At 45.5% G+C, this 16068-nt stretch overlaps 1 protein-coding gene across 2 annotated transcripts in view; it reads left to right on the forward strand.

Moving 5' to 3' along the window:
- The window catches only part of LOC115100849 (clustered mitochondria protein homolog), a 58096-nt gene that overhangs the window by 26266 nt on the left and 15762 nt on the right, over positions 1 to 16068 (forward strand). The window contains exons 11-17 of one of the 2 annotated variants that reach the window (XM_029619840.1): positions 1046 to 1131; positions 5146 to 5253; positions 6694 to 6794; positions 8761 to 8913; positions 9237 to 9299; positions 14364 to 14608; positions 15201 to 15285. In XM_029619840.1, coding sequence (XP_029475700.1) covers positions 1046 to 1131; positions 5146 to 5253; positions 6694 to 6794; positions 8761 to 8913; positions 9237 to 9299; positions 14364 to 14608; positions 15201 to 15285 — 841 coding nt within the window. The remainder of the gene's footprint in view (positions 1 to 1045; positions 1132 to 5145; positions 5254 to 6693; positions 6795 to 8760; positions 8914 to 9236; positions 9300 to 14363; positions 14609 to 15200; positions 15286 to 16068) is intronic. The other variant, XM_029619841.1, reaches the window with a different exon arrangement.

Below are 16068 nucleotides of genomic sequence, written 5' to 3' on the forward strand. Positions count from 1 at the left end.
ACTAATTAGAGGTGGTACCTTTTTAATCTCAAAGATCTTTCTACCAGCAGAGGACACAGACAGCTCTATGCCGGTATCCTACACCTGCCGTGACCTGTAAAAGGAGGGTCTCAATCTTCAAGGGGCAGTTTGGACTCCCTTAGTGTAGCTGGCAGGTCCACAGGCCTACCAGGTCAGATTCAAAGGAAAACCTCCCAGAAGAGTTTCCCTTTTGAAAATGTGCCAGTATACGCTTCACAGGTAAAAATAAAATAGTGCAGCAGAAAATCCGCAGGGCGACTCAAAAATGAACTTGCACGTGGTACTTCCCCTTGTCCCCACCTGTAAAAGTATGTGCTTGTGAAACGCTGCACATGCTCCCCACCGTACTGAGGGGACAGTGTCCGAGAGCCTTTTACAATTTTATGGAGTTACGTTTTTGTAAGTTCAGAAAAGTGAAAAAAAAAAAAAGCATCATTTTAATCTGATATTTCAGTATGTGTACCTGCATAGAAAGCTTTGCAAAGTGTCTGTGTAATGCTTAAAACCCCTTTGTACGTTTTTACCATTGGTTTGAGTGTTTTGGGTTGGATGTGTGTGTGTTGAGGGATGTCCTTAGGCACCTTCTTTTTCAGTTTTTATATAATTTTTCCCAGCAAGTTATCACTGTTATAATGACCAAAAAGGGAAGAACTTTAGCGGGGGATAAAATAATTATTTCCCCCCCCCTACCTTCTCTCTTCTTAGTTTGTTACAGTAAACATTGATAAATTCCTGGGAAAAAAAATAACATAAAACCTGAAAACGAAGGTTCCTAGACATGACGCATTGCCTTCGGGTCTGAAAGATTCTGCTCTAAGGCTGCACCGATCCCGGTGACATTTCCCCCCCAACAATGACAGCGGCGCCCTGTAACGTGCTGCTGGTAAGGAGCTCCAGTGGTGCCTCGGGGTTACAGGGCATGCCTGCTGCATATTCTTTGTGGCTATCCTGAGAACCCGACTGGCTGGGGGCATCCGTGGGACCCATTGCCCTGTCTGATAGCTGTTTTATATGTTTGTGGCAGATACACGCAGTTCATGAACCTTGTAGTGGACAGAACACGAGGCGCAGAGACATTTGGGAAGAGCACTAGTGACCTCGCAAAGGATGGTAAGTGTGTCGGACTGCTTCCCGTAATGAGAAGACTATCCCCACTGATACTGGGAATTAGAATTCAGCCGAATGTGGCCCTACAGCCCCAGTTTCCCTCCCTAGAATAGGGGTGGTTGGAGGCTTGAAAACTGAGCAGCCTCACAGGGTTCAAGTGGATTATTTCCAGACGATCCCTCCTTTTACCTTATTAATATGCAGTTAGGGCAAGGTTGCTTTTCAGCTTCTGGTGACCCTGGCCATTGAATGGGGCCAGGAGTAACTCAACTCACACCGAACGTTAATTTGCTAAAGCATTATTGATATATTGGACCAAGTACTGATCAGAATTTCAGTAGCTTTAAAGTAAAGAAGGGTGAATGTTTCCAAGCTGAGCTTTGCATCATCATCCCACCCCCGCTGAGGAAGCACACGGTCCAATATTTGTTCATGACCTTCCTGCAGTTATACTAGTTCTCATCTTTTTAATAAGTGCGATCTGTCTCTTCTTTGGATTATTCTTGATTGAAAGGTCTCCCAAACCGCAAAGAATCCTTCCCCTCACTGAATTCACTTCTGACTTCTCTCCGTGCGATATCCAGCGTTTACTCCCAAGATTTGGACAGGAGCTCCAGGAGTGTAGCGCATGAAAATTAAAAGGAAGATAGCGCAGCTGTTGAACAGGAATCCCCCGTGGCACCGTTTTATTCCTGGGGCCTGAGAAATGCATTAAGAGGGTGCTTTGTACCCACGGGCCAGCAGGCCACTTTTAAAAAGAAAGTGGCGTTTCCCTTTTGAGATTCCTGCGGTGGCTGGGATTCTGCTCCCCGCACACGTTTTTGTAAGGAACGCACAGAGGTTTCAGAATAAAACTCCCGCGGGCCGCCACTTCCTCTCTCTCCCCCCTCCCCCGCTGGAGGGAGGGAGCAATTTTCAGTGTTTAGTTTTGATTTTTTTCTGCACGTGGACACTCATTTACTCCCAGAAATCTCTTTGGAAATTCCTGGTGGTGCCCAGCTGACCTTTCAGCTTCAGAGTAGAGAGAGAGAACTGATTCCCACCTATGCTACCGCAGATGGAGAACTGCACCCCTGGGCGAGAAAAAAGAAAGGCACAAGGAAATTGCTGTTTCAGTGAAAAATGCAACACAAGGGGTTCAGTTTTCACCCGCCCAATCCTGCAAAGCCTGCCAGTGCTTTTTACCTGCAGGATGTGCACCAGTTCCCCAAGAGAAAGGACGCAGTGTACTTTGGACTGGAAAATGAAGCTTCCACAGATGCTTGCCCCTGCTTTTTTTATTTACTGCGGCTTGCTTGCTTCATGGAAAGAACTTGTTAAGATTTGAAAATGGAATCTAGGCACATTCTTTCTTTTCTTTTTCCATTCCTCAACCTGAACGTGCCCCTGGGAACTCTGACCTCCTAATGCAGCTAAAACGCCGCCCGTGTGGAGCACCTCCTGCAGGGGCAGTTTCCAGGTAGCCCTTCTCTCCCCATGCGAGAGAGCCTTATACTGAGAGGTTTTATTTTCTCCCTGTACTTTTTCTGGTGACTTTGCTCACCAGAAGCCGACTGGTCTCTGATGGATCGCTGTCTCTGTTCTCGGGTTGTTTCTTGAGTAAAGTTTGACCTGGCAGAGTTGCAGAAATGGATCTCCTTGCCCTTCGAGATGGTCCCTCTCGAGCCAGATGTAAGCATCTGGGGAGCGGTAGTCCGGGGGGGGAGCAATATTCCAAGGGTTTTCAGTGAGTAAATGGATGTTTACCCATTGAATATTGTCCCCGTCCCACTGCCCAGCCTTTCTCTGCAAAGTTAGCAGTGGGAGTTTACTTTTAACTCCCGGCAGGGAGTTTGCACCTGGAAACTGTGTGGGAGCTTGCTGGGGAAGAGGCTTTCAAAAGTTGTTTGCCTTTGCATCTTGCTATCCCCTTGTTACTGGAGTACCCCAGGGCTCATCCCTCTCTGCTGTCTGCGTCTCAGGGCTTGAACGTCTGTCTGGGTTTCTAGGACATTATTCACGTTGGGGCCGATGCAGTCAGTGGAACGCACCTGTGTGCGCCTTTTCTGTGGTCAAAACTTGCTGCCAGTGCAGGAAGGAGTTATGTGCGTGCTCTAAGCACCCTCGCCTGGAAATCCCTTGCAAATGAAGGCATTGGGTATTTATTCCCCAATGTAGAGAAACTGCATCGGGCCAGGGCATCTTCTTTAGTGCCGGACACTTAACGCCTGGGTCAAGGTTGGAGTGAAGTTTCCAGCGCTATAGAAAATATAATTAAAAAGAGAAACAAGTGTCCGAGTGGATAAGTGGTGGCAGCCGCCACCAACCAGATAAGTACTGAATTACGAAGCAGCTGCCAGATAGCCGGATACGTCGGTTCCTATCTGGCTGTTTGGTGCGGTCACCGCTACATAACCAGATAAGTACTTTATCCAGCTACGTAACGGCGACCTGATAAGTACCGATTTATCCGGCTGTCTAGCAGCTGCTTCCTGCTGCCATATAGCCGGATAGGTTGGTAGAGCATTAGACAAGCTCCCCCCTCCCTGCGTTAAAATGTGTGTAGGGTCTGCGCAGAACGCACATTTTACCGGTTTTACACGTTTTTAACTCCCGTTGCATTAGCATATCATTAGCTTATTGCACCGGGAGTTAAGAACAAATTAACCTGAGGTTTAAAAATGTGCCCTTGAAAGCAGCGCTCGGTTCCTTAATGCTCGGATGATATCAGGTGTTCCCCTGTCTATTTGGATTCACATCTACTACACTTGGTCTCATTTCACTACCTCAGGACCATTAAAAGATGCTTTTCTGCACTAAATTGAGTCTAAATATTTCAGAAACAGAAATCATCAGCTTAAGTCGTTGTCCCTCCCCTGATTTTTCCTGTTCCGGGAGTAATCCTGGACACCGAGCTGACATTTAAATCTCACATTAAATCCGTATCTTAAGGAAACTCAAACCTTACCTGGATTATGGGGACTTCAGAGCAATACCCCAGGCTTTAGTTTGGGTGAGCCTGCACTCTTGTAACTCAGTCTCCTCGGGCCTTCCTCATTCTTCCATCAAGGCCCTGCAGTTAGTATAAAACCTGGCAGCCAGAATCCTTCCTGGGACCGCCCGGTATGGTCCTATTACACCAGTTCTTGGCGAGTTACGCTGGCCGCCAGGTGCAGGGAGGGTTCAATTTAAACTCTCGATGATGCTTTGAAAGAGGAGCGCCATCATTCAATCAGCTCCCGTTGGAAGATCTCTCGGCCATCTAGAGCTCTATCCTTAGCTGATAAATGCCTCTGACATTCCCAACCCCAGACTGACAAAATTCTGTCCATCCCATGCGAGGATGGTTTCAAGCAGGGCCCCAGCGTTCTGGAACAAACTTCCAGACATTTTAAGGAAAGAAAACTATTAGGACATTCAGAAAGCAGCGTAAGGCTTTCCTATTTGCTGAAGCTTTTACGAGGATACAAGTGATGATTACCTTTATTCAAACAGCTTCAAATTTCAGTTCAGTCGTTAGGTGGTGTCATGGCTGCGGTTAAATGATCTTTCATTTAAATGGATTTTCTATACAGCAGTTTATTATATTAATTTGAGTTGTGGGTGTTTTGATTCAGTTCTTTTTAGCTTGCAGCTGACTTGTCGTCAAATTAATTTCTGTTTTTCATTCTTATAGTGTGTCTGTGTATGAAATATGTTTTTAATGTATTATTATGTACGTGACTAATTGTTAGCCGCCACGGATTGGGATATGGTGGGTTATAAAATTGACCTGCAGGCTCCATGAGGGTGGGGGGGCTCGGCCCATCCCATGTCTTGCATGTACACGGAAGATTCCGGAATCCTTGCACGTTGTTGTTGTTTGATGCAAACAAATCGCAGAGACAGCGGTGAGCACTTCGTTTCAGAGTGGCCGGGAGCGCTGCGGAACTGGGACATGCACTTTTTCTCATGTGATTTTTAGCAGGTTACCATGTTCAACTGCTAGGGGGAGGTTTTGTTCCCGCTTCAGCCTTACTTTCACGCCCTTTCTTCCAGCAGGTGCTAGAGAAGAAGTGAATATAATTCGAGAGGTGTGTCGCGAGGTCGGCTCTGTGAGTGACATTCTCTTTGATCTTCGCTTTAATCCGGACATTTGCTCATCGGGTAAGTGTTGAACAGGTAGCGCTCCTCTTTTATGTAGGGGGGGGTGTCACTGGTGGTGTTATCTGTACTAGGGTTTTTTTTTCAGTTTTTCACTAATTTCACATCTGTGTTAACTGCCTGTCCTTGCCTTTAGTGGTGCATGTGCACTTCGAATGCGTGCAACCAGATTGTATATTGCAAGCTTTGAAAGGACGCATTGCAGGAGGTCTGGATTGTACAAGGAGATCATCAGTATTACAGACCCTTTTCCTTTAGGTTCCCAGCTTCAAACCTGGCTCAGGTCAGAGGGGAACTTAAAAAGGGACCTGTGGAGGACCTGGGTTTGATTTCTGGGGCAAGGCTTCTGCTCCATGGGTTTACCTAAGGCTGGGGTTGCTGCAGAGGTAGCGCTCATAGCTCTGAGTCCTGATCACGCAACAGTGACATCTAGTGGCTGGATTCGGGGCCTCTGTTTGCAGGGTTTCTGAAGGAGCCCTGGCACATGGTCCCCTGCTGAAGATTGGCGCTGGGACTAGGAGGATGTAGATATAAAATGGGGGAAAACCTCCCAAATAGTTGTGAAAGAAGAGGTGAAGATTTGTGGCTGCAATCCCATTGAGCTGAAAGCCCAGAAACTGCAAGGACCCAAGATATAAAAATAAAGGTGGCTGATGTGAGATGACTTGCTGGTCTCCGTCCCACTCCCAGGACACAGATGTCCATATCACTTTAAAAAAAAAAAAAAAAAGCACCGTCCTAGCTTGGCCCTAATTGGACCCATTGTTGGCGTTCTTTCCGGAGTAACCAAAGCTTGTGGAGGCCCAGAGACTCGATGGTCCCTTCAGGGCAGGACAATGGGAGAGGAAGCTGGCACTGTTGCTGTCATATTGCTCCCGTTCTGTGGATCAGAGGAGGATTTTGGTTTCCAGTCAAGCCAATCTGGCACCTTCTCCAAGCAAAACATTCACTTAAAAAGAAAAAGGAAAATCACATGTGTGTTCTTAAACAGCAGTCTCCTGATCTTCTTCTTGTAATCATTGCTAAGAATTGCTGTTAATTGTATTTAACTATGTTTTATATTAACCTATTTGTACAGCCTAACCTTCTTCTCCCTCACACCCTTGTCCCACCCCCCTTCTCCCCGCTCCTTCCCTGCTCTCCCCCTCCCTAGTTTATCTTATCAGGTTCATTGTAAAGCCCTGTTGGCTAATTTTTGTTCTATGGAAACCGATGTGATGTTTTCTTAACGAATGTCGGTATACAAAAACTTTCAAATAAATTTGGTCACAAGTTGAGACTGCGCATAATGCACAACTTGAAATGATAAAACTGTACAGAATTTTCTTTTTGGGTGAGGCTTGACAGTCCAATAAGAAAAATAGCTTGAAATGCAATTTGCTCGGCATCTTCAGTCCTGGAGAGTAGAAAGTGATCTAACTTTTTTTTTTCCTCTCTGTGAAGTTGTAAAATTCCCTGAGTCAGAAAAAGAAGCAAACCAGTTACAGAGGCGTCTGCTGAAAGAAGCAGCTGCGTTCCTTCTGTCTGTGCAGATTCCGAACTTCGTAAGTTGTGCGCCAGCTGGCGGCGGCTTCCTTATGTAAGATACTTAATAATAACATCTGAGGTTGAAGAAACGGGAGCAGGTGGGATCGAGCGAGCTGAGAAATATTAGCGGGGAATCGCAAGGCAGCAAAATCCTGGAACTTCTGGCTTCCTAGTTTCTAACATTCAAACATCCATTTAAGTAAGCTATCCAGATAAGACTTATTCGGCCAACTTACAAGGGATATTAGCACATGGATAATCCGGTTAACTTTAGTCCTGCTTATTGAGCAGGTCTAACTTAACTAGATAAGTTTAAATATAAGTTAGCTGGATAAATGGCAGCTGCTAAATGCGGCCAGATATTTAGCATCCATCACTTAGCTGGATAAGTGGTACTGAGTATCAACCTCATTGTTTACTGATTTGTACAATAAGCCAGGAGTGTACCAAGCAGTCCACTAAAAGTCAGCCAGTTAATTAGCAAGGACATTGTTCTTCGTTTCGTTAAAACAAATCAGAGTTCTGGGCAAAAACCTCACTGGTTTTGGCACATGTCTGGATTATGACAAAGTTTTGTGGTAAGACACGGGAGGGACCTTGGTGTTGAATTACGTATCTGCTTAGTGACAGGTTTCTCTATAAGCGGAATATACGAATTTTAAAATTCGTGTCTGAAATGGCTCACCAGTGGACATGATGGAAGCCAGTGCCATAACAAAATGTAAATATGCTTGAGGTCAATATTCAGAAGGCTCTAAATGGCTAAATAAAGACTTAACCAGCTAGAGCACAGCTTTTGAACATTGACAGGGCTGATTCCCTAAATTTATCGTCTACATATCACTAGATGGCTAAACTTAGCTAGACCAAGTCTGGGCAGGCCTGGAGATGGAGCTAGGATAGGAGGGGGAAGGAGTACCCAGTTGACACTTACCCTTTTGGGAAGTTGGTTGAATGCCGTTACTGAAGACAAGACTTTGGCACTCAAGCTGATGGAGGGAAGGGGACTGTCGTCTTGCGGAGGCATTTGGCTGTATTTTTCAGGAGGGGGGAGGGGTCTTCTGCCACATGGGGACATTTTCCTCTAGTTTTAAGGATGAAGGGAGGGACCAAAGGTGACCACCAGCAAGCAAGGACACCTCAAAATATTATGAAGGGGACCACAGCCTAAGAGGATCATTTTTTGCATGGAAAGTGGGAGGGTTGCTCGGAGGACTTAAGCCGTTTAGTACCTGCTTTTCAGCACTAACTGGCTAAGTTTAGCGGGGGAGAACCCAATAGCATCAAATCTTGCCGATTTAGATTTTGACCAGCTTAGATATAGGGGGAATCTTCAGCTGAAAACCTAAAGATAAGCAGCTAAAATTAGCCTTGCACAGGACAGGCATGGAGGAAAGTGAGTGGGTAAAAGACCTGAGGGGAGCTGGTGTTGGTGTAATTATGAAAATGTATAGACTCATGAAGCCAGGGAGGAAGACAAGCAGCTGATCTTTGTCTGTCTGTCTGTCACCTGTATGTCTGTCCTCCAGTAGTGGAGCCTGTATAAACCACATCTTCCCCAGTAACACTGCACGTAGCTTGCTGTTGTAGTGTTATTGCAGTGTTGAATCCGGTGCTGATGAAAATGCTCCACTGTTCATCGTTTGAATCAGTGCTCAAGCAGTGCTGCTGAGACCCAAAACGAAAATGTTTGCCATCTCTCTCCTAACTGAAGTAACTGATCCCAGCAAGTACTGAAGTATCTCCTTAAGGGAATATATAGTTTTATCCCAGGGAGCACTGATTGTGAAAATATTCTTTCGTACCTTGCTGCTGTCAGAAGGGATCGTGTGAAGCTAGGACTGGAAGTTCCACTTAACCTTGACACTGTGGTAGCCTTTGAGAACTATGGGGGTCATGTAAGACAGGGCACAGGAACAAAATAAAGTACATTATGTTGCACTTCTTAAGTTCGCACTGAGCTCTCTTCCTCTTTCGGGTTAGATAAAAGAGTGTCTGGAGCATGTGACGGTTCCACTGGATGGCGCTACTCTGACGGAGGCTCTGCATGCACATGGGATCAACGTCCGATACCTGGGAACGGTGGCCATGATTCTCAACCAGTCAGAAGACGGGCAGCCGCTAGACCATATCTACGTAGGTCAAGTACATGCAAAGTTCATGGGAAGGGGCGAGGGGAGCGTGGCACCTACACCTTTCCAGGGCACAGGGCTGTGCCAGGCCAGACGTAGTCTTCCGTTTTGGTTTCCCCACAGTATTGTAATGTTTGCCATGATGGTCCTCTTGAACGTGTGGACATAAGTCAGTAAACCAAAAAATATAAGGACTAATTTAATGCATTTCTTGATCAGCTTTTGGGGCAAATTGTTGGCTAAATCAGTAAATCAGGTTATAAATGATCTAAGTTTTTTGGGGGGAGAATGTGTCCATAAACACTGATAAAAATGTTTGTTTTTCAGAGAATTGTAGTTGGTGAAATAGTAACCCGTTCTGCCAAGAAAATATTCCGCAGATATCTGCAGGTAAAGAGAATGGAAACAGAATTCTATATGGCAGCCAAGTACAAAACTATAAAATACAAGCGTAGCATTTATCCTGGAAAAATTCTTTTCATCTGCTAAATAGTATAAAGCAGTTTTCCAGCCCTCTCCTGGAGGCACACCTAGCCAGTCGGGTTTTCAGGATTTCCACAATGAATTTGCATACACTAATCTCATGAATATTCATTATGGATATCCTAATAGCCTGACTTTTTTAGATGTGCCTCCAGGAGAGGGTTGGGAAACAATTAGCAGGGTAGTGGTATGTGCTGCTTAGAGCTGAAAAACCTATGTTAAGATAAGAAAGATGGGAAAGCATGCTGCTGAAACTTGTACTTTTATATACCATTTTAAAAAAAAAGTTATTCACTTACCTTGTGTGTTGGCTGCACGCCTTCCTCCAGTCTTATTCATTGGTCTCCATTTTATTTTTGTGAAAGGTATTTGTGTTTCTTTTATATATTTCTTTGCTTTTCGATCAAAGCATGTCCTCCTTTTTATGTGGCAGTCTCTTTTTTTTTTTTTTTTTTTTTTTTTTACATCTTCTTCCTTAGAAGCTTTATTGAGGGACACTTTTTTAAGCCATTTATCTGGCTAAATCATTCTGTCTGAAAATTGCCCCCACTACCCAGCTAAGGATATCATAGCGCACAGAGCTTTAGCTGGTTTAAGAGGCATTCTTGGAGGCGTTTTTAGGTAGGAGGACTAAAACCAGAACATTTGCAGAAATTGCCTAGGTAGTTTGTTTGAAAATTAACTGCAAGTACACATGTAAAATTACCAGCATACTATGCAATTATGTAAGCTATATGAAAATTGTCCCCTAAATTAGGGATTTAATGAAATTCTCATTTCGTTTCAATTCGTTTTTAAAACGAAAATAATGAAATTTCATTCAATGTTGTACATTTTGTTTTAAACTTTTTGCCGTTACCAACAAAAAAACTTTTCTATGCCTCCCCTCCATTCTCCCTTCCTAAATCCTCCTCAGAACTTCTTAACATTTCTTTGGTCTTCTTCCCAGGGCAGGATGATTGGAGGTGTACTTAGATAGTGCTGGTAGACTGAGGACGATGCCGTTGTTAGTTTATTCCACACAAAATGGCTTCAACTCAGACCGGTGTCATGTGGAAGAAATTAGCAAAGGTGCCATCCTCCATCTGCTGGCGTTATTTCTAATATACCTCCTGTGGATTCAGACAGGTGAGAGGGATCAGAGGGTAGACCTGGAAGGATTTGTTTTGGGTTGTTTTTTTCTGACTGGGCCCAGCTTTTCTTTCCCTTTTTTTTTTTTTTTTTTTCCCCCTTTAATTTTCAAATTTTGGGCCTCTTTTCCTAAGCATTTTTCCCATAGACAGACATAAAATAGGAGAAAGTAAATAATTTTGTTATTCTTTTGTTTGGTTTTTTTTTTTATGAAGCAAAAAAAAAAAAAGAAATGAAATGAAATGAAAAGCTTGTCTGTGTACATCCCTATCCTAAATGGTGTAGTTGGGGCTTGATTGACTGACTAAGGGGTAGATTTTAAAAGGTGCGCACGGGTGTATATTTGTTCGTGCAACCCGGCGCGAACAAATCTACACCCGATTTTATAACATGCGTGCATGTTATAAAATACAGGGTCGGCGCGCTCAAGGCTGCACAAAATCGGCAGCCTGTGCACGCCGAGCCGCGCAGCCATCCTCCGTTCCCGCCGAGGCCGCTCTGAAATCAGAGCGGCCTCGGAGGGAACTTTCCTTCCAGCCCCCCCCCCCCACCTTTATTTTACAAGTTACGTCTGCCAGCTGAGGGTGCGCCATGTTCCGGTCCGGAGGCCGTGGGCATGACCCCCCCTCCCCCCAGGAAAGACCCGGGACTTAGGCACGTCCCGCAGCTTGCGCGTACCGCTGAGCCTATGCAAGATAGGCTCGGCGCGCTCAGGGGGTGGAAGGGGCAGCTTTTCAGGGGTTACGCGCGTATCCCTTTGAAAATCTGCCCCTAAGCCTTTAGCCATAGACCCAGAATAGGATAAAAAGCACGGTGAATCAGGCCCTTCGATGTAGCTGGGCAGTGATAGTCCGGGCTAGTGATGGCCTTCTCGGAGATGAATCTTCCAAGGGAAGGCACCGTGGTGTTCCAGAAGAGAACTGAGGGCACCATGAGACATTTTTAAAAATGAGTAATCCCTTGGGTGTTTCCCCAGAGACCTTTGAGTAATAATGGAGTGATGGGAGCTTTCCTGAGGGGCAGAAGAATGTCGGTAAAGAGAAGATAAGGCCATCGCGGAAAGATTAAATGATTTTCTTTGCTTCGGTGTTTACTGAAGAGGATGTTGAGGAGGTACCCGTAATGGAGAAGGTTTTCATGGGTAATGATTCAGATGGACTGAACCAAATCACAGTGATCCTAGAAGATGTGGTAGGCCTGATTGACAAACTGAAGAGTGGTAAATCACTTGGACCGGATGGTATACACCCCAGAGTTCTGAAGGAACTAAAAAATGAAATTTCAGACCTATTAGTAAAAATTTGTAACTTATCATTAAAATCATCCATTGTACCTGAAGACTGGAGGATAGCAAATGTAACCCCAATATTTAAAAAGGGCTCCAGGGGCGATCCGGGAAACTACAGACCGGTTAGCCTGACTTCAGTGCCAGGAAAAATAGTGGAAAGTGTTCTAAACATCAAAATCACAGAACATATAGAAAGACATGGTTTAATGGAACAAAGTCAGCATGGCTTTACCCAGGGCAAGTCTTGCCTCACAAATCTGCTTCACGTTTTTGAAGGAGTTAATAAACATGTGGATAAAGGTGAACCGGTAGATATAGTATACTTGGATTTTCAGAAGGCGTTTGACAAAGTTCCTCATGAGAGGCTTCTAGGAAAAGTAAAAAGTCATGGGATAGGTGGCGATGTCCTTTCGTGGATTGCAAACTGGCTAAAAGACAGGAAACAGAGAGTAGGATTAAATGGGCAATTTTCTCAGTGGAAGGGAGTGGACAGTGGAGTGCCTCAGGGATCTGTATTGGGACCCTTGCTGTTCAATATATTTATAAATGATCTGGAAAGAAATACGACGAGTGAGATAATCAAATTTGCAGATGACACAAAATTGTTCAGAGTAGTTAAATCACAAGCAGATTGTGATAAATTGCAGGAAGACCTTGTGAGACTGGAAAATTGGGCATCCAAATGGCAGATGAAATTTAATGTGGATAAGTGCAAGGTGATGCATATAGGGAAAAATAACCCATGCTATAATTACACGATGTTGGGTTCCATATTAGGTGCTACAACCCAAGAAAGAGATCTAGGTGTCATAGTGGATAACACATTGAAATCGTTGGTTCAGTGTGCTGCGGCAGTCAAAAAAGCAAACAGAATGTTGGGAATTATTAGAAAAGGAATGATGAATAAAACGGAAAATGTCATAATGCCTCTGTATCGCTCCATGGTGAGACCGCACCTTGAATACTGTGTACAATTCTGGTCGCCGCATCTCAAAAAAGATATAATTGCGATGGAGAAGGTTCAGAGAAGGGCTACCAAAATAAGGGGAATGGAACAACTCCCCTATGAGGAAAGACTAAAGAGGTTAGGACTTTTCAGCTTGGAGAAGAGACGACTTAGGGGGGGATATGATAGAGGTGTTTAAAATCATGAGAGGTCTAGAACGGGTAGATGTGAATCGGTTATTTTACTCTTTCGGATAGTAGAAAGACTAGGGGACACTCCATGAAGTTAGCATGGGGCACATTTAAAACTAATCGGAGAAAGTTCTTTTTTACTCAACGCACAATTAAACTCAGGAATTTGTTGCCAGAGAATGTGGTTCGTGCAGTTAGTATAGCTGTGTTTAAAAAAGGATTGGATAAGTTCTTGGAGGAGAAGTCCATTACCTGCTATTAAGTTCACTTAGGGGCGGATTTTAAAAGGAGCGCGAATAGCCTACTTTTGTTTGCGCTCCAGGCGCAAACAAAAGTACGCTGGATTTTAGTAGATATGCGCAGAGCCGCGCGTATCTGCTAAAAACCTGGATCGGCGCGCGCAAGGCTATGGATTTTGTATAGCCAGCGCGCGCCGAGCCGCGCAGCCTACCCCCGTTCCCTCCAAGGCCGCTCCGAAATCGGAGCGGCCTCGGAGGGAATCCTCTAACGCCCGCCCGGCCCTGTCTACACCCCCCCCCTTACCTTTGTTGGGGGATTTACGCCTCCCAGAGGGAGGCGTAAATCCCCGCGCGCCAGCAGGCCTCCTGCGCGCCAGGGCACGGCCACGCCCCCGGACCACCCCGGGCCGTAGCCACGCCCCCGTACCCGCCCCCAAAATGCTGCCGACACGCCCCGAAAACGCCGCGACGACCGGGACCGCCCCCCTCGGAGAATCCCGGGACTTTCGCGAGTCCCGGGGCTCTGCGCGCGCCGGTAGGCCTATGTAAAATAGGCTTTCCGGCGCGCAGGGCCCTGCTCGCCTAAATCCGCCCGGTTTTGGGCGGATTTAGGCGAGAAGGGCTCTTAAAATCCGCCCCTTAGAGAATAGCCACTGCCATTAGCAATGGTTACATGGAATAGACTTAGTTTTTGGGTACTTGCCAGGTTCTTATGGCCTGGATTGGCCACTGTTGGAAACAGGATGCTGGGCTTGATGGACCCTTGGTCTGACCCAGTATGGCATGTTCTTAAAGCCCGAAAGAGCTACAGAGGAGGAGTGGAGCAGATGTGTGCCGTGACTTAAAGCGCTCCTTCCTCCCATCCCTGGATAGAGAGAAAGTAAAGTGGGAGCACCTTCAAAGCAAGCCTTATCATTTTTTTTATTTCTTTTTTTTTCACATCCGTGCTATTTTGTTCTTTCACTACTCACACAAGTACATGGAAAAGGTGTTGGACTGACTGCAGTGGAGAGAAGAAGCCCTTCGTCCGTTGAATGAATGCTGACAGGGAGAGGCGTGAACGTGTGATCCCGTCACTGGTTTCTCCACTGTCCTTCGCCAGCCGGGCTGCCGGTCGTTGAAGATGTGCGATGGCGGCTTTAGCGAAACGTAATGAGGCTCTGTTTTTAATTGTAGGGGGCAGAGATGGCAGCCTTGTCGGCTGCGGCCAGTCACTTTCTGAACTGTTTCTTGAGCTCCTCCCCCAACACCGTGGCTCACCTGCCACCGGACGAGCTCACCTCCCGCCGACGCAAAGGCAAGAGGAAGCTGCGGACCCCGGAAAGCGTGGACGGCACGGTCTGGTCTGGCCTGACACCACCTGAGCTGTGGAGACAGATTAAGAAGGAAGCCAGTGACAGCTTTGATTTTGCTATTATGTGGTATGTGGAAAGCTCGCCTTGGCCGTACTAAACTGGAATCCATCAAGGTTTAAACCCAGTAGTATGGTTTCTGTCCTTTCTATTATGCTTGGGGTTTGCTATTAAAAGCGGGTAATCAAAGGTAATAAATAAAACATCCTGCAATCCTCCCGAGTTCAGAGGCGAGTTAGAAGCAGGGTTGAGCCAGATGTTATCTGAACAGCTTGGATGTTACCTGCTTAAGAAAGAAACAGAGCAAAGCTCCTTCCAGTGTCCTAGGTCTTGAAGCATTGCTGATATCCGAGGACTCTTGGGACACCTCTGTGTCATGTGTTGCAGTGATGTGAAGCTTAGAGCTTTGGAAACTTACGGTTTCTGTGCCAACTAATTCGTTGTGGCGTGCAGCAACACCCACGGTGACAAGAACAAGAGATGCAAGCGATGCGTCCAAAGCATGTGCTGTTATTCGTCACCCCAAACAGTCTCCCCCGCCCCCAAAATCCATGTGCAGCATTTAAAAGGAAACCCCCTTTCCGCCTTTCTCCTGGGATTGCTAGGGGTTTGTTTGTTTGTTTTTTTTCTCTTGACAGTTTCAGTTGTTTTTATTTTCCAGTGATGGTGTTGACCACTTTGTCGAGAAATTTAAGCTACAAAAAGTGTCCCTGCTCCGAGAATTCTGTGTGAAGACTGGAATCCAGGTAACGGAGGCCCGATGTAATGTACCTAAATGCTTCTCACGCCCGGTGTAACCTGCAGGCATCTAAGAAGTTGATATTCAAAGGCTTTATCCAGACAACTTTTGGAGTTGCCCATCAAAAAACAGGATTTGAATCCCCCTCCACCATGCCTCGGCTACATTTTGCCCGGGTAGCTCATTAACGGTACAATGTTTAGCAACATACAAAGAGATGGTGATGGAGGCATTCCAGGGTTACATTTTAGCTGGTGAGCACTCAGCCAGCTAAGTCTAGGAGAAAGCTTTTTCCTACCAAACTTCCCCCTCTTAACTGTATCCAGATAATCCGGCTAAAGTTACCTTGGTACCATTTCCTCTGGCCTGCTGAATATCACGTGTCAGATGTGCTGCTCTGCCTGGGCCCTGCACTAAGCAGTGTTAAGTGCTGCATTCAGGTCACACCCAGCAAGAATGAAGATACAGGAAAGAACTGCAATTCAATCCAGCTTGAAACCAGTCTAGCAGAGGCATTGTTAGATACTTTGTACCTCTTCTCCTTGTATATAATTTAGTCTCTGCTAAACTATCTTTATTTCCTCTGATCCCAGTTCAATAGTCCTTGTTAATTGTAGCTGCTTTCTTCAACACGTTATTTCTGTTTTGATGCATTTATTGCACCCCTGTTTATTTGTAAACCAGCATGATGTGATCTTTTCATGAATGCTGGTATATAAAAACCTTAAATAAAATAAATAAATACTTAAAACACTCAGGGGGTTGGGCCCATAGCTTCCCCTCCATCTCT

The sequence above is a fragment of the Rhinatrema bivittatum genome, chromosome 11 (genome assembly GCF_901001135.1).
Source record: "Rhinatrema bivittatum chromosome 11, aRhiBiv1.1, whole genome shotgun sequence".
NCBI classification, from domain to species: domain Eukaryota; kingdom Metazoa; phylum Chordata; class Amphibia; order Gymnophiona; family Rhinatrematidae; genus Rhinatrema; species Rhinatrema bivittatum.